Source organism: Microplitis demolitor, chromosome 4, assembly GCF_026212275.2.
Source record: "Microplitis demolitor isolate Queensland-Clemson2020A chromosome 4, iyMicDemo2.1a, whole genome shotgun sequence".
NCBI classification, from domain to species: domain Eukaryota; kingdom Metazoa; phylum Arthropoda; class Insecta; order Hymenoptera; family Braconidae; genus Microplitis; species Microplitis demolitor.
In genome coordinates, this window is record NC_068548.1 from 21,174,834 (window position 1) to 21,198,585 (window position 23,752).

The 23,752-nt window shown below is 27.9% G+C and overlaps 5 protein-coding genes across 8 annotated transcripts; 3 read left to right on the forward strand and 2 right to left on the reverse strand.

Moving 5' to 3' along the window:
- The first annotated feature begins 155 nt into the window (after positions 1–155).
- LOC103578159 (putative glutathione-specific gamma-glutamylcyclotransferase 2) lies at positions 156–4,543 on the forward strand. Its single transcript, XM_008559138.2, has 4 exons — positions 156–1,606; positions 2,180–2,215; positions 2,290–2,552; positions 4,073–4,543. The coding sequence occupies exons 1-4, from the start codon at positions 1,454–1,456 to the stop codon at positions 4,356–4,358; spliced, it is 738 nt and encodes a 245-aa protein (XP_008557360.1). The 5' UTR covers positions 156–1,453; the 3' UTR covers positions 4,359–4,543.
- A 1,079-nt stretch (positions 4,544–5,622) lies between these two features.
- Positions 5,623–9,067, forward strand: LOC103578156 (uncharacterized). 2 transcript variants are annotated; one of them, XM_008559135.3, is made up of 9 exons: positions 5,623–5,955; positions 6,031–6,203; positions 6,626–6,862; positions 6,951–7,026; positions 7,101–7,288; positions 7,868–8,012; positions 8,078–8,293; positions 8,361–8,479; positions 8,605–9,067. In XM_008559135.3, exons 1-9 carry the CDS (start codon positions 5,623–5,625, stop codon positions 9,062–9,064), a joined length of 1,947 nt encoding a protein of 648 aa, XP_008557357.1. In that variant the 3' UTR covers positions 9,065–9,067. The 2 variants fall into 2 exon arrangements, with proteins under 2 accessions (XP_008557357.1, XP_008557358.1); XM_008559136.3 differs by having other exon boundaries at positions 5,883–5,955; positions 7,868–8,000.
- Positions 9,068–9,117: 50 nt separating this feature from the next.
- LOC103578157 (uridine-cytidine kinase-like 1) lies at positions 9,118–13,331 on the reverse strand. Its single transcript, XM_008559137.3, has 10 exons — positions 13,062–13,331; positions 12,738–12,865; positions 12,419–12,589; positions 11,625–11,731; positions 11,377–11,547; positions 11,234–11,305; positions 10,743–10,994; positions 10,442–10,648; positions 9,681–9,866; positions 9,118–9,603 (listed from the first exon to the last, which is right to left on the reverse strand). Exons 1-10 carry the CDS (start codon positions 13,112–13,114, stop codon positions 9,286–9,288), a joined length of 1,665 nt encoding a protein of 554 aa, XP_008557359.1. The 5' UTR covers positions 13,115–13,331; the 3' UTR covers positions 9,118–9,285.
- A 1,252-nt stretch (positions 13,332–14,583) lies between these two features.
- LOC103578155 (ras-related protein Rab-10) lies at positions 14,584–16,446 on the forward strand. Its single transcript, XM_008559134.3, has 5 exons — positions 14,584–15,161; positions 15,335–15,395; positions 15,480–15,618; positions 15,708–15,797; positions 15,871–16,446. The coding sequence occupies exons 1-5, from the start codon at positions 15,035–15,037 to the stop codon at positions 16,054–16,056; spliced, it is 603 nt and encodes a 200-aa protein (XP_008557356.1). The 5' UTR covers positions 14,584–15,034; the 3' UTR covers positions 16,057–16,446.
- A 1,379-nt stretch (positions 16,447–17,825) lies between these two features.
- Positions 17,826–23,498, reverse strand: LOC103578154 (protein lifeguard 1). 3 transcript variants are annotated; one of them, XM_008559132.3, is made up of 5 exons: positions 23,162–23,498; positions 21,098–21,179; positions 20,501–20,590; positions 19,978–20,423; positions 17,826–19,849 (listed from the first exon to the last, which is right to left on the reverse strand). In XM_008559132.3, exons 2-5 carry the CDS (start codon positions 21,150–21,152, stop codon positions 19,490–19,492), a joined length of 951 nt encoding a protein of 316 aa, XP_008557354.1. In that variant the 5' UTR covers positions 21,153–21,179; positions 23,162–23,498; the 3' UTR covers positions 17,826–19,489. The 3 variants fall into 3 exon arrangements, with proteins under 3 accessions (XP_008557354.1, XP_008557353.1, XP_008557355.1); XM_008559131.2 differs by having other exon boundaries at positions 23,078–23,498; XM_008559133.2 differs by lacking the exon at positions 23,162–23,498 and adding an exon at positions 21,255–21,333.
- Between the last annotated feature and the right edge of the window lie 254 nt (positions 23,499–23,752).

Genomic DNA, 23,752 nt, shown 5'->3' on the forward strand with positions numbered 1-23,752 from the left:
TATGCTCAGATGCACGTAGATGGTGACCAAAATACGTCAATTTCACATGGGTATTTCATCATCCAATTCATCTTCCCCTCTCTCTATTTGTATATATATACCGCAGTTTTCTATCTTCGTCTTTTTCATTATTCTCTTTCTCATTCTCTTCGTTCTGCGTCAACTCCATCAACCCACGATACACATTTTTACTTTACTGTCAGAACAGACGTCTGTTAACTTGCTCACAAAGTGACTCCATTTGTTAAATAATTTTAAAAAATTTATTTAAAATAAATATTCAAATTCAAATCTTCAATTGCTTACAACAATTATAAATATCCAATATTTTTACTATTTTTTAAAAATATAGTAAAATAAAAATCTATAAATTTTAATAATTAATTAACTATTTAATTACTGATATTTAAAAATGTGTTCATGTATTGCCATAATGTGTTCAAACGGTTGTTACTGTGGTGGTAAATGTTAAAAAAATAGTGCAATTATTAAAATAATTAACGAAAAAAAAAAAAAAAAAACTTGAAGTGATTTATACTTGAATAAACTTTATAAAAAAAAAATAGGAATGATAATCAAAAGAAAATTTAAAAATAATAATAAATTTAAAAACTATAGCATGGGAATTAAAAGAGAAATTAACAAGAATTTAATAAAAAAACAGAGTATACATTTTCACATGGCTAAAAAGAGAATAATGACCTCCAAAGACAATGAAAAAACAAAGTTACATTTAAACTTTATTTTAAATATTTAAAAAAGTATCATATTAAAAAGTAATTATTATTATTATCATTTAAATAATTTATAATGTTAATATTATGATAAATTGTATTGGATCAAAATGATTGATTATTGATATATTAAATGAGTATCACACGTGTCTAGAGGCAAGAGGAAATAAGTGGGAGAAGAAAATAACAGAATAGTTATACTTATAATATGTATAATAAATATAAGTACAAGTATAGTAGTGCAAAGTAGTATCTCTTCAGATTCAACGTGTTCTATCTGCAAGAAAAGAATATAATAAAAGATACCGAGGACTGAGAACAGGGGAAGCTTTTAAAGCTTATCAGCAGTCATCAGTCATCATTACTCCGTTAACTCTGTTGAGTATCAGTCTCTTGATAAAAATTACACTCAATATAAATATAAATTTGAATGGATATCAGTATTATTAAATTGGCGGGAATAATATTTATTTAAATTATAAATTTTTTATTTTATTTTACCAAAATTTTAATTTGAACCATGGATTGACTTGTTGATAAATTTAAATTTAAATACAAAAGACCGCGCAAATTTAAAACAAAGAGTTTAAACAATTGTTGCATTTGTTTAGTCATTATTTATATTTATTTAATTACACACCGTACTGTGTGTAATTGGATTTTTAGTTTTATTTTATTACTGGTACTCATTGTAAGAAGAAAATAAAAAGAAAGTACAGATGGCGGATATAAATGGACTATGGATCTTCGGATATGGATCACTTTGTTGGAACCCTGGTTTTGAATTTAACAGAAGTATTACTGGTTTTATCAAAGGATTTGAACGTAAATTTTGGCAAGGCAATGCTACACATCGCGGTACTACGGAAAAGGTACTTTTTTTTATTTTAAATAAAATCTTATCGATTTTATTCGATATCATTTTGATAATACGATTAGAATTGACGTACGAGTTTCGTTAGTGTAAACTTTTGAGTTATTTTTGATATCTTTTGTTCATGTTTTGTGCATAAAGATATTTTTAATCTATTAATATTTTTGACAGCAGTCGGTTAAAAAATTTCGAAAAATATAAATGGAGCCAAATATTCAAATGCTCATATATTTTTTAACTTTTTTAATGCTCAAGTAGTTGCATACATTAAATGTTTATAAATAAATTTATATGACACGTGTAATAATATATATAAGTACTTAAAAATTATTTATCGCAATTACTTAGATATATATGATTATTTATTGCTTATTTATTTTTGTTAACGCTCTTTAATATTTATTTATAATTTAGTTAAAAAAAAAATTTTGAATGTAAAAGTTATTGAAATAAAATATAAGAGGTAGTAATTGATACGACGATCTGTAATTTCACAAGACAGTTACAGTTTGATGAACAAACAAAGTCTTAGTTTTGATATTTAAAAAAATATATTTTTATTTTGTTACAGCCGGGTCGAGTTGTCACACTCGTTGAAAATAAACAGGTAAAATAAAATATTTTTTTGTAATTACTTTTTTTTTAAATACATTTATCTTTTATTCATTTATTTATTTACAGGAAATAACATACGGAAGAGCATTTGAAGTAAAAGGTGATGCAGCATTGCCGTACCTTAATAACCGAGAATGTAAATTAGGCGGTTACTTGACAACAATAACAACATTTTATTCACGTGATAAAAAATTAAGTTTTCCAGTTGTTATTTACATTGCTACTAATGACAACGAGCACTGGCTTGGTGATGCACCTTTAAAAGACATTGCTGAACAAATATTTACTTCCAAAGGTCCTAGTGGCCACAATGTTGAGTACCTTCTCAGGTAATTTTAAATAAATTCACAATGATCATTATCTTTTTGATTAAATTAGTTAATGTTATTAAATTTGGTATCATTGAAAGTCTCGACATATATGAATTCGTGCCTTGCCATGGTTTCAATTCTATTTTATTACAAAGTATTGAGATAAATCAATTTGTTATCATTTGAATTTAATTTAAATTACGCGGAAAAAAATACCATTGTGTTTATTGAATTTAAATTAATTACTATGTTAATTATTCTGTCACTGAATGCGACTTAATATATATGAATTTTATGCAAATATATGATTAAGAAGGAATAAAAAAAATTTAGTCTATGCCATGGCTTCTATGATAATAAAAATTTTTTAATTTTTAATTGGTTTCAGTGAAAAAATATATTAGACTAGTAAAAAAAATTTGACTGTGGATTTTTTAAAAATAATCTCATGATTATAATTGGGATCAATCATTGGGATCAATAAGTTTGCGAGATAATGACGAGATTTTTCTTAATGAATTTAAATAATAATTAAAATAAACAAAAGATTGTAGAGTAGAGATTTTAATAAACAATTAAATTCAAATCATACTTCATAAATTTCAGTCACATAAAGACTGTAGGTTGATTGTTATTATTATTGAATAATTATATAATTAATTGTGCGACGATTAGTTAAATCTCGCGGGGAAAATAAATTAAATGTTTATCATAATGATTACGTGGATATTTATTTTGTTATCTCATATTTTTATTAGTAGTTGGAATTCTCAGACAGTTCCCCCACTCTGTTTCAAATACTCAATGACTTCAACTGTCATACTGTAGTAAACCTTTATTAATTAATTAAATCAAAAAACTTAAAGTTTAATTGAAGAAAAAAAAATTTAATTATAATTTTACCAAGATATAAATTTGAAAAAAAAAATTAATTACAATTTTTATCAATTAGGAGTTATTTCAAATTTGGCAAATAAATTTAAGCCTAGAAAATTTGACATCAAGATTTACTGAAATTTATTCAAAAAATTTTGTATAACTCTTAATTAATAACAATTGTAAGTAATTATTTTTTAAATCTATCTAGTCAATTGTAATTACTCTTTTTTTTTTTCAATTAGCCCTTTAAATCTTTTTTAATTAATTAATAAAATCTTAACGCGGCAATGACAGATCAAGATCATTGAATATTTTTGAAAAGTGGGGGTATTGTTAAAAAATCATCTCAATTATAGTTTTTAAAAAAAGCGAAACTAATTATTAAACATAAAAATTAATTTAAAAATCAAATTATAAATTAATTCATAACTTCGTTAATGAATCAATCACATAATTTATATTTTTTCTTGAGATAATTGTCCTGTTTTAAATTTTTTTATTAATAAATTATCATTAATATTCGATTAAATATCAGGAAAATTCAAGTATATAATTATTGTTAATTTAAAAATAGCATTTATTCGTTATAATAATAATAACAACGCATTCAAATAGATATAAATTTATTTTTTGCTAATGAAAATATTTTTAATTTACAGATTAGCCAATTTCATGCATCGTTGTATACCCGAAGCAAATGACGATCATTTATTTACACTAGAAACGTTGGTACGAGCTAAAATAAAAAGTAATAATTTGTGCTTACATACTTTGATGGGCCACCGTGAATTCACCATTGAATTAGAATCATCCGATTTAGAAATAGGAGAAAGTAATGATGATGATGACGATAATAATATTAATAGAAATAATGAAGCTCCAGCTAATTCTTTTCAATATACATCACGTATTCCTGTCAAGACGTTGCGTTGTCTGAAACCATGAAATTTTATATTAATCAGCGTATTATTTAAACTATTTTTTATAATCAATAATTAATAACTAATAATGTACTAATAAGAAAATCAAAAGTACTGTGCGTGACAAAGTTTCATACTCAACTACAATTTGATAGCTTTATTTTTTTTATAATTAATTTATAATAATTGTTCTTAATAAAAGGATTTTTTTAAAATAATAATTATTTATTTATTTATTCAACGATTTCCGTAATGTACAAAAATTTACAATATTCATTCGCGTTATCTTAGTGCGAATAAAAAAAAACTATACTGTAAATAATTTTGAGCCCGCGGTGTGGTGTGAATGATTTGGTGTTAAAATTTCTAACCGAATTTTGGACCGTGTGAATTAGACTGTTTACAGCACCAATGGTGTAAATGTATGAGTTCTTTATTTAAAACTCTTGATTACTTGGACACTGAGTATTCAATTTTTATTTTAAAATAATCTACATTGATAGTAATAATGATATACTAGGGTTGCAACCTGTATATTATTTGATAATTTTTCTCTACAAATTATATTATTGGACAACATTTGAGATAATAACACCGAACGGTGTGAAAGGAAAAATTCACACTGTGTTAAAAGTACACCGCTTGATATTCCACGCCAAGAAAATTTCACACCGTCAATTCACACTGAGCAGACAGTGTTAAGTCCTCGGGGACCATTTTCACACCAAAAATTTTTTACAGTGTAAAAAAATAAGTTACAAATAATCCAAAAAAGAAATAAACATAAACAGTCATACAGTTTAATAATTGGACTAAATTTTCACTCTATCTTCCATTTCCACTAGAATTGACTCTTGAATGCATTTAGAAACTCACCAAAAAATTTACCGATTTTTAGTAGTCATTAATTAATTTAAAAATTATATTTCTGTGTCCGTTTTGTATAAATGACTTATTGGAGTATGGAATTTCTAAAAGTCTATTTTCCCTAAGATTCTTGTTGAATATTCGGGATATTGAACTTGATATCTGACAAAATTAATTACCTCAGTTATTTTTTTTTTTTTTTTTTTACATTAAGTTCAGATTGAGAGCTCCAAGCAGAATTGAATGGGCTTGGATTGAAGTCATTCTGTAAATACAATTAGCATTAATATTTAATTTAGTTAAAGGTATTTAGTATTAATTAGAGTTAGTCATAAATAAATAAAAATTTATGATTTAGAGCACAGAGAACTCAGTTTTAAAATATTATTCACAGTAGATAGTTGGTAAGAAAATAAATAAACATGCCTGGAGGAGTTGTCTTTCTCGTGTGCATCCCCACGTTATCTTACGAGCATGAATTGGTCTTTGGCATACCCGTGAAGCTGACGAAAAAAAATGAAAAAGTTATAAAAAAAGGTACTAAAGTAGATTTACGTTTAAAAGAAATGAGAAATAAAAATCAACTTATTACAATTGGTGACGATGATGACGATGATGATGCTGGACATCAAGATCTTGGTGAAGTTGATGAGGACGAGGCTTGCAATGCTATCAAAAGACCACGTCCAAGAGGATTACAGGCTCCTGCTACAAGTCGTTCTAATAGAGACCCCGTTTTTGTTCCAATGGAAACGGTATTATAATTATTTTTAATCAGTAAAATTATTAATATTGTTATCTTTTGATAATTTTACTTGTCGATTGCACAGGTATTAGACGAGTTATTGAAGAAATTGAAAGTTGAGCACGTAGTTTGGTGTAAAGATAAAGGTAACTTGTATTACGAAGTTATTTTTCCAGTTCCAGCAGGTGATCCATGCGAAAATTGTCTTCATTGTTTAACTGAAATGGGTATTGGTACTAGAATGAATTCCATTGTAAGGTATAATTATTTTTATAATATTAAATAATTTATTTCGCTTTACTAATTCCAATAGAACTTATATTTTTATGTGCGACTTTATATTTTATAAAAGACCTAATACCCGATGAGGGAGTTAGTACTTAATCACTACACGGAAAAAAATGATGCTGTCTCTCCCCTCAGTATGTCCGTTTGTTTATATTCAAAGTCCGTTTCTACCAGACCCCCTCAATGACTTTTTCATCTCTCTCCTTAATTTCCCCAAGACTTTTCTGCACTTAAAAACATCCTTCAGGTTCTCATCGTTTCCTCACACCCTACACATCCAGTCTCTGAATCCGTTTTATTCTACTCTTCCTGTATTACGCCTTAATCTGCACCACGTCTCTTTGATTCAGAGCGGTGTTATGGTATAAAATAATAAATAAAATTTTTTTCAGTGTAATACCAACGCAGTGTACATACAGCGCATTGCGAGTTCCTGGAGCATCTGCACTACCAAGCAGCAGCATAACTGGTCCAGTGTCAAGAAGAAAAGATATTGAAGATCGCAGAAATGCTTGGGAAGGTTTCGTTGATTCTATCAGATCTAAATTGACAGTTAAACAAGTCGTTGATGGTGTCAGAAGTGGTGGGGATCTGACATTTGATTACATCCTTTTAGTCGTGACAGCAGAGTAAGATTGAGATATTTATTATTAAATTTTAAACTATCGACTGTTGGCGCGATAACTGTTTAAATAAAAATTTCAAATATTATTCAAGTTGTTTGGCAGCTCTTGGTCTTGTGGAAAATAGTGCAACAAATGTCGTTGCTGCTATGCTCGTATCGCCACTTATGGTAACTTTTCTTCTACTAATTTTATTTTTATTTTATTTTATTTAAATTGTTAAGGTTTAATTTTCCTTATCTAGGGACCAGTTATGTCATTGACATTCGGAACAATAATAGCTGACAAAGACCTAATATGCGTTGGTCTTAAAAGTTTACTTCTGGGAATATTTATTTCGATACTATTTGGTTTTATATTCGGATTAATTCTCGGTACCACGGAAATGCCCTGGGGATATAATGATTGGCCGACTGATGAAATGAAAGGAAGGTATTAAATAGTATATTGTGTGACAAGGGATGAAACAAAACGTTTCAGATCAGGGTGAAGTTGGCTGATATCACCCGCAGTCTGAAATCTTCTTTCATCCTGAGTTACACAATATTTTTCATGATTATCTGCGTCGGAACTTAAAGTTTCAGTGTCAGCAGCCAGTAAAACCAAGTTAATTTAAGACCAATTGTCATCAACTATTAGCGTAAGCGTAAATTATCATTTGTAATTTATAATTAAGCAGAAACTATAAATTTTATTTATTATTGACACTCATTTTTATAAAACTTAATCACAGTCAGAACTGTCATTTACGTAATTAAAATTAATGGTTTGAAATTATTATTAAATAAATGACAAGTATCAGAGTTTAAATTGCAAAAGCCTTCAGTCAGCGGGTAGAAATATTATTTGTTTCTTCCCCAGGGAAAAAACAAGTTTGTTTCTGCCCGCTGACTGAAGGCATTCGCAATTCACATTTTCAACTGGCTGTAGACACTGAAACTTCAAGTTTCGATACTGGCATCATGAAAAATTAATTAAAATATGTTAATTAATAAATATTATTTGTATTAGAGGTAACTATAGATCTTTATGGATGGGGGTATTATGGGCTTTGCCCTCCGGAACCGGAGTCGCGGTGGCTCTTCTTCAAGGAAGTAATGGTCCATTGATAGGAGTTGCTATTTCAGCGTCTTTACTACCCCCGGTTGTCAATTGCGTATGAAAATTTTAATTTATATTAATGATAATTTAAATTTAAACCTATTATTATTTAATATCTAGGGATTGTTTTGGGCTCTTGGATGTATCTGGTTGATTTACCGCCCTATTAAAATGCCACACATGAAAGGAGAATCTTACACAGATTTAAACAGTTCATATAAGTACATTTACACAGATTATTTACCAGTTGAATTTTTTTGCAACGGTATTATCAGCGCATGTCTAACTTTTGTCAACGTCATATGTATTTTCATTACCGCAATAATTGTCCTGAAGGTAGATAATTATAAGTACTATTAAATTCCCGATTGTAAGTAATAATATCAATATTTTTTGCTTGCAGATAAAGGAAGTTGCGGCGCCGTATACATCAACACCCGAGTTGCGAAGATTCTGGCAGCATGACATCCGACTGGTGCGCGATAAAAATACATCAAGAGGAACCAGCTCAATAGACTCAAGGTTTTTTCTTTATAAATATTCATTTACGCAATTCAAAAGACTACTTAACTAAATATATAATATAATATTATATTTAACGCCAAGTCTTAATAAAATATTATCTTTCTATTTTTTTTTATATTAAGTTACTACGAAGGATTGAGTAAATCCAAACAGAAAGTACTTGAACGGACACTAAATGAAGCAGTCAGAGAAGCAATGAATGATGAGACATTCCGTAAAATAAAGAGACTTAGTTACGGTCAACATGGACCCAATGACATAACACCTCGGCTAGGTCTTGCTGGTAATATCGGATCAGTTGAACGAGCTGTTGATGACATAGGAAAAACCACGGACACGCTGGGTGCTGTAGGCGGGTCTCATCCAACAGACGGTCTGCCATTGCCTGAAAGTACAAACGAGGATTTAGCAGCACTCGATCGTCTGGTCACTTATCTTCTTGGTCAGCCGAACAGCAACATGGACAATTGGCGGAGGTCACGACGAGCAAGTGCTCGAGGTTATCGACAACTTCGATCAAACGTAATAAATAATTCTGGTATACATAATAATACACCTGGTACTAATACGACTCCTCTGTAATAATAATTATTATTATAATTACAGACCATTTATTTAAAATTTAAATTATGTAATTAATAGTGCATGAGAAATTTATTATTAAATCCTCCGGCCAATACGTTACGGCGACAATTTTATAATATAACGCTTACAAAAAAAAACGTTATAATAATATTGTATATTATTTACAATCAATAAAAATAAAATATTAACAAAAGAAATTAAGTAATTGAATACTAGGTTTACTCTAAATCATTGAGAGGTTCAGTACCAAAATACCGATCACCGAAATTTCCAATTCCCGGTATTACGTAAAAACGATCATTTATTTCAGGGTCGATCGCTGAGGTCACTATTTTAACACGTGGGAATGCGTATGCTATTGAATGAACACCGGGTTCAGCCATCAGTAATGAAACTACAAAAATATTATCCTCGACAACGTCGTGATCTAGGAGGACTCTTATCGCCATTACTGCCGCTGCACCTGTAGCGACTGTTGCGTCCATCAAAATAACTCGGTAGTCTTTTATGTCTTTGGGCAGTCGTTGGTAGAAGAGCTAAAAAAGAAATTAATAATTTAATTTATTAATTAATTAGTGGGAATTTAATTAATTCAATTATAGCCAGCCTATACCTCTGGTTCATCAGTATTTTCATTGGTTTGTATCAATATTTTTCCAATACGTATGTCCTTACAGACATCACACAACGCCTGCTCCATTGTCTCACCAGCTCGCATTATTGAGACACCACAAATTTTATTAGAAGCACCACGTTTACCATGATAGGGTATACCCTGAGGTGTATCTATCACTATTTCCTAAAAAAAAATAAAATATGTTAATTAATAGTTTAATCCCTCGTGTGTATAAAAAATCATTCTAAAAAAGTTTGACATGTGGAACTTTTAAGCTTGAGACAAATTAGAACTTTGAGTGGAACTTTTTTTGAACTTTTGTAATTTTGATGGTAAAAAAAAATTAATCTAGAACTTTATAAGGGCGAATTTTGAATGAAAATAAGAACGTTTTCAAAATATATTTTTACATTTTACCCTCGTTTCGAAAAAGTTGAAAAACCTCTGGAAGTTTTTATGAATGTTTTTTGATTCTTATGGGAACATTAGTTTCTGATGGAATTTTTACAGAACAAGGGTAAAAAATAGTAAAAATAAGTTTTAAATTCGTTCTTTTTTTACTCAAAATTCGCTCATATAAAATCTTAGATAAACTTTTTTTTTAGTATAAAAATAAAAAAAGTTCCATTCGAAATTCTAATCTGTCTCAAGTTTAGAAGTTTAACATATCAAACTTTTTCCCACGGGTTCAGCACTCCCATGTTTTTAAATGTCTCGCTTGCACTATATACTATATTTTAAAATAAAAATTATTTTACCTTGTATGGCAACAAAGAAAGCGCATACTCAATAACCAAACGTATCAATCGTTTAGTATAAAATATAAACTCATCTCGTTCAGTGTTTTTGTCTCGTATGAGTGTATGGAGTCCTTTTACTTGAGGAGTATCAGGTAACATGTAGACAGAAGGTAAAGGCTGTCCAGTGTACGAGTGAGCGAGTTTCTCTCGTAACTTAAATCCTCTCTTTAAAAAATAACAAACAGAATAAATATATGTACATATGTATATATTGTCATATCAGCACTGGACAATGGCACAAGATAATTAAATATCGTACCAGCTGTAATTGCGTATGAACATGTTGGACAATAAGTTTTATTGCGACTTCATTTTCTCCACCACGTGGTACAATTATGTCTGCGTGTACCATAGAAGGTGCGATGTAATAACAATACGCGGGTTTAACCATCGCCGAGTATTGTTTCAAAACACCTTCCAAGTCTCTGCCTCGCTGTGATATATCTCTGCGAAGTCGCCGCGCTAATCTGATGTCCGCGTCGGTGTCCACGAATACTTTCATATCACACATCTAAAGTTATAAGTTTGTAATCATATTAAATTTATTATTAAATACAGATTATCGTTTATAAATAATTGTATACATATATATGATCTCTAGGAATCCATAGTAATGATAATGCTAGATAAATTATTTATATAATAATTTTCCACGCAAGTTAAAATCGATATCGTTTTTTTAAAAAATAAAATAAAAGTTTTTTATGCGAAATTATTTAGTATTTGAATTTTTAAATTTATTTTTGATACCTTTAATACTTCGGCGTTGTAAAATGTAAGAATGCCTTCAAATATAATGACATTAGCACCGTACATAGTTTTCTATAAAAAAAAAATATAAATAAAATTTCTGTATTATAAATAAAAGATTTGAGTTTATTAATAAAACTTACAGTGCGACTTTCTCGACTATGTGTAACAAAATTATAAATAGGAACGTCAACTTTACGTCCTTCTTTAAGTCTTTGCAATGTAAGTCTTAATAATTCAAAGTCGAATGCATCAGGATGATCAAAATTGTACTCATTGCGTGCTGCCTGGTGATGTTGCTTTTCATTGAGTACCTTGAAGATTTATCAATAATTATTATCATTAATATTCAGACTAATTGAATTAAAAAATAAAATAATTAAATTCATACTTTATAGAATGAATCCATGCTTAATAATGTGACCCAAGGCACATTTAAAAATTCAATAATCTTCGTTGCGACTGTTGTTTTACCAGAAGCACTGCCTCCACAAATTCCTATATAAATATTACATTTTATTTTCATTTACAGTAAAATTAGTTAGGGCATTCGCAGTGTCGCCTACTTTTTAAAAATATTCAATTCTGGTCACTATATTAAAATTTTATTAATTAACTAAAAAGAAATTAAAACATTAATTGAAAAGAGGACAACGTGGTTGCAATCTCATCAAGTTATAGATTTTTAAAAAATTACTTACAATTGTCATCAATTAGAAGTCAAATGAAATTTAGTAAATAAATTTTAGATGACAAATTTAAAAATTCTAATTATGAAATTGACATAAAGATTTTATGGAAATTTAACAAATTTCTTTTAACTCCTAATTGATAACAATTATAGGTACTTTTTTTTTTTTAATTTAAGATAAGAGACCCAGTACTTGTTTGGAAAACTAGTACCTGATTACTCATGTATTTGTATATTTATATTCCCTAAATTTTACTAAATGTATGGAGTAATCAAGTACTATTTCCCTGATCAGGTACTAGGTCTTTTACTCTTTATCTCAGCGAGATTGCAACCACGTTGTCTTCTTTTCAATTAATGTTCAAACGTTTTCTTAATTAACTAATAAGATTTTACCACACATGTAGCAGTTTAAGATCATTGAAGCTTTTAAAAAGCGGAGAGTAATATCTGGGAATGCCTCAATAATTGAATACTAATTAATTAAATCTAACCTATAACAAAAGGTTCAACTTGTTGTCCAGCAGAATCATACCACGCAGGTCTACCGGCTATATAAATTGTCCTGAGCTTGCTACGCAAAATACATTCCGTAGAAGTTTTTTTACTTGACTGTGACATGCTGGTTGTACGTTGTCTTCTTGATCGAGGCGATTTTTGCGAGCCTATCATTAAAATATAAATTTTAAAAAATCAAATCATTAAAAACCGGCAGTCATATCAACTAGTCAACATAAAATGATCAACTGCCTTACAAAATAAATTAAAAACTCTCTAACAATAATAATAGTAAATAAATAAAATAAATATTACCAGTTGACGGTGGTCGTGGAGGTACTTGCGGTGCAGGACTAGCAAGTTCTCTGCTATCAACATCACCATCATCACTAGCACCGTCTGCAAGGAACACGGCACGATCTTCTAGACACATATCACCATCGCTAAAATATATATATATACCCAATTAATTTATCATAATTCATAAACTAAATAATAATAATTATCAACTGACAACAGTTTTATTTAAACAGCATGTCGAATTAATGTACCAGCACATCGGTCAAGTCAGCATAAAAAAATTAAGCTTATTAAAATTAAAATATATATTATATTATATAAATATTATTTATAATTCACCTTTCAGAGCTTGCTGAGCTTGGAGGCTCCAAGTGTTGAACTTCGGCTGCCATTACGCACGAAATTCGCAAATTTTATTTTTAAAAAATAAAAAATAGTGTTGGATTCAATGTCGACACGTTGCAGCACGTTGCTTTTGTGACTTCTTGATTCTCGCAACTTTTTCTAACATTTTCTTTACCTTACTTCCTATACCCTGCTATAGGCTATAGGTACATGATGATGTCCGCCGGTTAATACACAATCGCTGGGCTAGTTTTCATGTTATCATATTTTGATTGAAATGCATCAATGTAACGGAACTTTCGTACAATTGAACTACTACTATACACAATGGATTTTTCACAATTTTAACTGGCCAATCGTTGTCATAGATTTCAAATTTATACCCGGTATTAAAAATGTTAATACATTTATTTAAAATAATAGAAGATCAGACATCTGAAAATTTTTTATTTTGTTAATAAATTCTATATTATTATGATCGATTTTAAATTTGTATTGATAAGAAAATTGGTGACCTGTTTTTTAAATTTTAACTCACGATTTTGCCGGGTAGTAGACAATATACAATTTTCTGATTTTTTTTTTCTAGAAAATTAACTACAAAAAAGAAAACTTTAAAATATGCGCTCATGGAAAAAATTTAAAAAACTCTAGGTGCAATTTTTCAAATACTTTTTTTTTAATAATACTGAGCGGGTATAGGAACTTTTACCTTACAATCTGTTTATTTATTTCAAACATTTAAAAAAATGTCATTTGTCAATTACACAAAAATTATATTTTCATTTAATAAAAAGTAAAATTTATTTTGTAATAATAAAAAAAATGAATAATTAATAAAAATAAAATATATGACAAACCTGCTGTCCTCGGCCTTCTTTAAAATTATTCCATTGGAATTTTCACGACGTTTTATAATTTATGGATTTTTTTAAAGGCGACAAATCATAAAAAAAAGATTATTTAAAAAAATTGCACCTGTAGTATTTTAAATTTTCTACATATGCATATTTTTAGTTTTATTTTTATAATTGACTTGTTAAAAAAAACAGAAAATTGCTCATTCTTTGTCAACTTCAGCATATTAGAGTGAATGTAGCAGATATCAGGCAATTAACAAACTTTAAATAAACAAATTAATTAATTAAAATAGTGATATTTAAAAAAAATGCGCGTACTAATTTTTCATTGATCTAAATATGTATTTTTTAATTTTCATTCTACTTACATTTTATTTATTTATTCAAAAATTTGAAAATTGACACTTGTCAGTTATGTTCACACTCACCATCAAGATCATTTTATTTATTTGAATTTGAGAAAGAGAATGAGTGATCTCATCTTGAATAATTAAAATCTATAAAAATATTTTTAAATTCCGCGCTCTTTTTTAACCAATAGATTAATCCTATTGTGAAAAGTAGGAGTGAAATTTAAATTCTCAACAATTATTACAGATGTCGCTGTATTATTTCTGAGAAATTGCTAAAAAAAAAAACATTGCGAATATTAAATACATATACATATATATTTATAGATATGTATAGTTTGCTTTTGCTACAGTAGAAAATCAGTGTGCAAGAAGTGGCTAGAAACAGAGTCATAAGTTTATAGTTGTATTCATCTAGTGTTTTTTTATATTCCCTCTTCCTGTGTGTCCCTTAACATTTATAATCAACAAAGTCCAGATAAGACGTTTAATTTCTCTACGTCAATGTTGTACGTCGTTAACGTTGAGACGCGCCCTCCACTGACCTTGAAATACTATAAAAAGTAAAACAAAAGTTAAAACTAAATGTCCAACTTATAACTAGTGACTAGTCCAGTACTCAGTTTCATGTTATAGCAGGAGCTAAAAGTGATTGTCAAAAATAACATCAAGTTTAAATTTTTCTCCACCGGGCGCTTGGACTTTCTATCACTTTTTTTGCTCACAATTCTTGGGGTTGATAAATTATTTTATTAAAATGGCTAAAAAAACATACGATTTGTTATTCAAATTATTGCTCATCGGGGATTCAGGGGTTGGAAAAACTTGTATATTATTCAGATTCTCCGATGATGCTTTTTCAACAACGTTTATTTCTACAATAGGTAAGTCCACAAGATCAATGACCTGTCATTTTATATTTGATTATGATTAAATTATTATCTATTTTGATATTTAATTATACTAATCATTGTCTAAATGTCTTATTTTATTTTTAAATTTTAAGCATCAATTGGGTTGATTACATCATTAATTAACTGTTCAAATTAAATTACAGGAATAGATTTTAAAATAAAAACAGTTGAATTGAGAGGAAAAAAAATAAAACTTCAGATATGGTAAGTCAGTTGAATATAAAAAATTGTTTATCATAAGTTGTGATGAAACATACAGCTTATCAAAAAATATTTATGTGATTACAGGGACACCGCTGGTCAAGAACGTTTCCACACTATCACAACTTCTTACTATCGTGGAGCCATGGGTATAATGCTTGTATATGACATAACAAATGAAAAAACATTCGAGAATATTGTCAAGTGGCTCAGGAATATTGATGAAGTAAGCGGACAAAAACATTTAAACTCCGAAGAGAGAATTTTTTTTTCCGGTTGATTAATCATAATTTATAATAACTGTGTTATTTTTAGCACGCCAACGAGGATGTAGAAAAAATGATATTGGGTAATAAAAGTGATATGGAGGATAGACGTGTTGTCAGTACAGAAAAAGGAGAAGCTGTTAGTAATTTTTTTAAATTTAAATTTAATTAAATGAATTTTTTTGACTTGTTTTTGTTATGACCTTTAACAGATTGCTCGAGAGCATGGTATCAGATTTATGGAGACTTCTGCGAAGGCAAACATAAATATTGACCGTGCGTTTAGTGAATTGGCAGAGGCTATTTTGGACAAAACACATGGGAAAGAACCACAAGACGCGCCTGATCGCGTGACAGTCGATCGTAGGGTAGAAAGGAGTTCGAATCGGTGCTGCTAATTTCATATTTTTTTTTTTTTTTTTTTTTTTTTTTACTATTTATTATTTATTATAAACAACGTATATAATATTTATAATAATAACCTCATATATAAACTCGTGCCAGTTTAGATTTGTGATTATAGGCTTAATGCATATCGTGTCGTTTTAAGTTGCATCACTATTTTTTTTTGCATCGATGTTAGTAATATTTAAAATTATTATTTTTTTTATCGTCACTGCCCGATTTATTTAAAAAAAAACTTTTCTTGATATAAATTAGTGTCATTGTCAAGGCGAATTATTTTTTACAATATTCAGTTTTATACTATTGGCTGGTATCATTTTATGGGAATGTTTTTTTATTAAATTGCTTAATTAGGTTTAATGAGAAATAATTTAAAAACTTAAATAAGTTAAAAATATACAGAAGTGTAATCCCACAATGAAGATATAACTAAGTGTAATTGAAGAAATGTATCATCTAGTCTCATCCTTTTTACTTACGCAACATCTAGGCAATAATAATAATAATAAACAAAAAAAAAATAATAAACAAAAAGACAGTATCTGAGGTGCCTATTATTATCTTGTATGTCTATTGTACGTGCACAAACATTAAAGTCTGCGAGTATTTCTTTTTAATATACTCACAATAAAAAAATTTAAAAATAAAACAATCAAGTAGGATAACTACCGAATATTGAGCGAGCTCCAATTAATCACTGGGTACTTGAAGACTTGAAAATTTTTAAATTATGGAATTTAATTCATAAAAAATTTACAACTTACACACTACTGACCAAAAGTTTGCAAGAATTTTTAGCACTAACTTTTTATATATATGTACTTTTTATATATTTGAAAATGGCGCACGATTAGTTAAAATACAGCGAAATAAAAAATTGTAGATGCTTAAAAAATGATACTGACATTAGTCGACGTCTAATGATTTTTGAATTTTTTTCAAAACGATAAATTATTAAAAAAAATTGCAGTTTTCTAAATTTCCTACTTGACTGAACTATATACCAGTGTGTACACTTAGTAATTAATCGTTAAAGCAAAATATTGATTGATTAGCATTAGTATTTTTTACTCACTCTATCAACAGAAAGTTTGGAAGCAACTGCAATTTTTGGTAAAATAAAAAATTTTATTTGTTCTACAATTAAATTTATTACCATTTTTAATTATTTCGCGGTACTTAACTAATCGCAGTGATCCATTTTCAAATATATAAAAGAAATCAAAAGTATGTTTATATAAAAAGAAGTCAGTGTTACAAATGCTTGCAAACTTATGATCAGTAGTGTAACTGGATATTTTCATTAATTAAATTCCACAGTTTAAAAAATTTTAAGTCTTTAGTACCAAGTAATTGGAGCTCGGTTAATATTAGGTACTACTCTACTGTAAAAACGAAAATACAAAAAAGTTCGTGTTAAATTTTTTTTTAATAATAATATTTAATAAGCACGCGAACTAATATACAAAAAAATTTTGAGGCTTTTATACAATAAAAATTTTTGAATAATCTATAAATGGATGTAATGTTTGACCGATTGTGTATATTGAACTTAATTAATATATGTTATATATAAATATATATTACAACAATAAGTAAATAAAATACAATTCGATCCCATAAGCTGTAAAACTAATTTACTGTTACAAATATAATCATACACAATTTCTTCATATATGTATACCTGTTTAGAAATGTATTATTTTTTATCCCTTTTTATTTAATTAAAGTTATTAGTAATTGCGCTTTGATCACATTAGCATAAATTTAAATATTTTTATTTAAACGTATTTAAATAGTACATATAAGTTGAGTTTGTATTTGTTTATAAATAGCTTTTACAATAAAATAATTTTTATTTATTAATGCTGGATGAAACGACACAATCATGTGCTCAAATCTATGCCGAATATTTTCTTTGCCTTATATATTATTTATTACTACTAATTATTATTACTAAGTTCGAATATCTCTCTCTCTATATATATATAATAAATGTTTGTTACATATATTTGACAATATTAAAGGTCAAAAGCTTTTTTTAATGAGTAAAAAATTAGGACTTTTAATATTCTAAGGAAGGTCGAATAAGGGTGAATACTTGAATGTAATATTTATGAAATATAATAAAATGAAATGTAAAATAAATTTACATTAACAAAACTTTATGAAATAAATAATAACATTCATTTCTATTTAAGGGCATTCTCAAACAGTTCCCGATACTTTTTAAAAAAATTCAACTTTTAACTGTCGTAAGTGCATCTAAATTTCATCACTTAATTTTTAAAAAATTATTTACAGTTGACATCAATTGGGAGTTAAACAAAATTTGGAAAATAAATTTCAGTAAAATCTTTATCAATTACAATTCGAATTTTCAAATTTTTAAGACTAGAATTAATTCAATAAATTTTGTTTAGCTCCTAATTGATAAAAACTGTAAGTAATTTTTTTAAAATTCTTCATCTCAGTTAAATTGTCCTTTTTTCAATAAATACTTTAATATTTTTTTAATTAATACACGTCACTAATTACAAAAGTACTCATATTTTTATACGCCCTCTTGGCTTTATTCACTGTTTGAAACCAAAACGGCGTACAATTTTTTTTAAATTCACAATCATATTGAAAAAAAAAATTTTTAACAAAAAAATAAGATTACAAAACCACGGGTAATAAAAAAAATTATACGGCCTTTTGAAATTAGTAACACGAATTGATAAAATTTTGATGCGCTTATGATAATTGAAACCGAAAATTTTAAAAAAGAAGGGGGGGGGTGGCAGATTTACAATTCTACTCACAACATCTCTACTCAAAGGAAGTAGCTGCAACGCTACTCACTCACAATTTTACTCAGCCTCAACTCTACTCAGTTTTTTTTTTTTTACTCAGGTTTAACTAGACTCAACGACAACTCTATTCATGTATTTTAGCCTATCGTTAAAATAGCAATTCTTTATGAGTAGACTTGCCGCTGAGTAAAGTTGAAGCTGAATAAAGATATAACTGAGTGGAGTTGTAGCTACTTCTCTTGAGTAGAATCGTAACACTACCAGTGGGGGGAGAGCTGTTTGAGAATGACCTCAAGAAATAAAGAACAAAATTATTATGATATTAAAATATTTTCTGAATTTTACTTATGGACTAGATAAAGCTTTGAAGCCTGCTTGTATTTCAAAAAGTTAGCATCGAAAAATACTTTGTGATAACAGTGCAAAACCCTTCAAACTTGCAAACTTTATTTGTTTAATAAGTCATTAATATTATTAATTGAAATGGTTATTAATTTATTCGGTGTTTTTGTTTTTTAAACAAAAGAAAATAAAAAAAATAATAAGTTTGTTACACAATGATTTTAAACAAAGTAAACAATAATAATGATTATGATGATGATTATAATTTACATGATTGATAAAATATTTAATCACGTGAAGCTCCAATAATAGACAAAATGTAGATAAATATATTAATGACATCAAGATAAAGATTCAATGCAGCGAAAATGTACTCTTCGGGTGAAATAGAATACTTGTGTTTGCCGCCCAGCATCAATTGGGTGTCATAAATTAGATACAGTGAAAATAGTAGCGCACCAACTGTACCATAAACGATTGTTATTATTTTTCCATGCCAGAACATAGCGATTATTCCAAATAGCATGAGACAAATTACGGCAACAAAGAGCGCAGCTCCCATGCCAGTAAAGTCCCATTTAGTTTGGAATGCAAAGATTGTTAATGAGAAACATATCGCTGCGGTTATTCCCACTGCCAGTAGTACCTGAATAATTTTAAATAATTTAATTATTTTTATTGACAATTTAAAATATGATCCTCAAGTTTAAAATATGATCCTCGTATTTAAAATTTATATTAAAAAAAAAAAAAAAATGATTATTATATACATACCTCTTTGCTATCATATCGAGATGACAAAGTACCGAGCATAAAACTTTCAGCGCCGGTGAATAGGAAAAGAAATATGAAATTCATCGGAGCCTTACGTCTTACACTAGTACAACAAGCCATACAAATCAATGAGACAAATAAAATAACAAGTGCAGCCCAAAATAATCCCTCGTGATGTTGCACATATCGTTTAGTCGGTTCATGAAACAAGAAAAGTGAAATAACACCCAGTGTCAGCAACAGCTGGCACATCAAAATAGCATAGACTTTTCTGATGAATCCCTGTCTGATTGTTTTGTCGCTAAAATCAAAGCCCTTTGGCTCATCGTGAAGGGCCTCGTCTCCATAACTTGCCCCGTACATTCCGGGCTGGTGAGAAAATGCTGCAGTAGGTGGAACTGGTGGTGGTCCTTGTCCGTAATTTCCTCCGGTTGGAATGAATCCAGCTGCGTACATTGATTTTTTTTTTTTTAAATATATCACCAGTAATTACTAATAAAATAAATAATTGTAAAATATATACCTGGTGGTGCTTGACCGTTATTCCAGTCGTTTTGTGGTGGTGGATAGCCTGGATTAGGTGGATACCCGGGATTTGGTGGATACGGATACCCTGCGCAAACAAATTTAATTTTATGATAAGCAACAATGATTAAAACTTACGATTATATCACGTGATTTATGTGAATATTAAATAATTATATTATGAAGTTGATGAATTGCATCGAGGTTCCATTGCTGTTGATGGTTTTACTCAATACTTATTCTGCTTCCTATGATATGAAGCTTAAAAATAATAAGATTTTTTAAACTACTAAAGCTGTAAAAAATATATGTGGATATATTTATCTAGGACAGCGGAATAAAGTCAGCAACTATTCCGATAATTCAAAAACTAGTTAATTAATTAAGTAAACAAATTATTTGAATTATCGGAATATTACGATGCGGTGAACATGATTTATGTTCATGTCTTGTAGCAAAAAAAATTATCAATTAACGTGAGACATTTAAGTGAATTGACATAATAATTGTACGATAAGATGACAGGTATCGAACGTAATTAAGAAATAAAGTGATATATGCTTATAATTTTTTAAACTAAATCAAAGATTAAAACCTTGTTGGCCTGGATAAAATCCTGCATTTGGTGGTGGGCTCTGCCAGTTGGACATCTTTATTGGTTTAGCTGATTAAAGAACCTAAAATTACCAACAATAATAATATCTCAATAAATTACCAGTTTATTATTAAATCTAGTCTGTTTTGATAAATACGTTTTATAAATAATAAATGAGCTACAGATTATTAAACAATCTGTGTTAACCATTGACTCATGTGTGCGTCTTTACGTTTCAAATACGTCACTTGTTATCTATTATATTTACCTGGTAATCAAGTACTAATTCTTGATATATATGGATTAAATATATATATATATATATATATATATATATATATATACTAGTATGCTACTGTCTATATATCATGTAATTTTCTCTTAAATTTATCACCAACTCGTGATAAATTTTTTTGTTATCAATTTCAAAGAATTTATAAGATCGACTTTCAAACGAGATATAAACGCTTCTTTGAAATATCGATTTACTCGCATTGCAATGAATCATATCGCAAATAAAAATGTTTTGTACATAATATAAAAGTATTATTATTGTTTTTTGTTAGGGAAATTAGATATTGTTAATTAAAATTGTATAATAATGGGAAAAAAATTTTAATATTCATTTTTTAACAAATCAATTATTTAAAAAAAAATAAAAGTAAAAATATGTACTTGTAGAAAATTTAAAAAATTATAATTGCAATTTTTTAAAATATTTTTTTTATGATTTATCGTTTTGACAAAAATCAAAAAATTATTAAACGTTGGTTAACGTCAGTAATGAATCTGAATGTAGCAGATATTGGACAAATTTAAAATTATAAATAAATAGAGTGAATAATTAATAAAATTAAATTTTTAAAAAAATTTTTAAATTAATAAGTGCATTTTTCGTAAATATTATTTTTTAAATTATTTACTCTATTAATTTATAATTTTAAATTTGTCTAATGTCTGCTACATTCACACTCATTAAAATTTTATGATTTGTTTTTTAACAAATCAATTAGTAAAAAAAAAAAAATAAAACTAAAAATATGCACATGTAGAAAATTTAAAAAACTATAAGTGCAATTTTTTTTTTTAAATTTATCATTTTGAAAAATTAAAAAAATCACAAAACATCGACTAATATTAGTATCATAAATTATCAGGCAATTAACAATTTTTCGATATTTTTTTCAACAAATTAATTAAAAAAAAAAAGTAATAAAACTAAAAATATGCACATGTAGAAAATTAAAAAAACTCTAAGTGCAATTTTTTAAAAAATTTATCAGTTTAAAAAAAAAACAAAAAATTTATAAAACTTCGGCTAACTTCAGTATCATAATAATTAACATTTAAAATAATAAAAAAAAAAATTCTTTAAATAAAGACATATGTTATTATCAATTGTGATGTATAAAAACTAATTTATCAATAATAATTATCATCATTGTATTAATTGGATGACGCATCACGTTAACGAACTTACTAAACGTCATTAATCGTTAAACGATTAAAAAACGTATTTATGAATAAAAAAGAAGTTTCTCAGTGTACAATAAAACTATCCAACATATCGACAATGTTAAAAAACACAAATATGACCTACATTACATGATGCTACAAATCGTTAAAATGCAGAAGCAAATAAAAGTAAATATTTTTCGTGTATAACCGATGAAATAAACAAAAATATAAAATAACCCGTGCCTCTAATACGAAAACAAAACGTTATTTTTTGTTTTCATAATATCAATGCCTTACATATGTATATTTTATTCGTAGTGTAGATTCAACTGAACATTATTTAGAATTACGTCAGCCAATAATATGCCACCGACAATAAATAATTATAGTTATGAAGAATGATTGTGTTAATGATATTAATAAAGTTTAAATTTCACAAATAGTATTCGGTTAACTTAATGCGTCACTCGTACATTCTGGAAATAATTACAATCGATATGATAAATCGTGCCATCAACTTACGTTTAATTGCGTTATGAAAAATATCTCCAATAAAAATTTATTTATTATTCAAGCAAATACGTCACTTATTAAATTGTCACTCACGTTGAATATTATTATATATTTTTATTTCCTCGCTAGATGATCGTTGTTTGTAAAGCGCTCGGAGTTTTACTGGCTATCAAAAATACAATGTTGTCAGCAAATTTCTTTATCGCTTATATTATTGTATGTATGTATGAAGAACTTGGTCTTGAAACTTGAACTGTGGATCCCGTAACTCTACATAGACTGACTAGCGCACTTTTACTTACGACTGATAGCAAGAAGACTAGGTAAAATTTTTGGGCGTGTTTTCAGTGTCGCTGTTTACTAAAAACTAAAGAAATACTTTACTGCGATTGTGTGTGGGTGTTTAGGTTGTGTGTGTGATCTTGGGAATTACGTAAATATATTTTTGTGTAAGGAACTTGTTTTTTTTTTTTTTTTTAAAAGAGTGATAGTTTGCATGAGTGTGAAATAGCAGATAATGATACTGAAGTCAGCTGACATTTATTAGTTTTAAAATTTAAAAAAAAAATTACGGATTATAACATAAAGATATTTTTAAAAATTGCACTTGTAGTTTTTTAAATTTTCTACATGTGTAAATTTTAAGTTTTTAAATTAAATTGTTTAAAATAAATTCAAAAATTA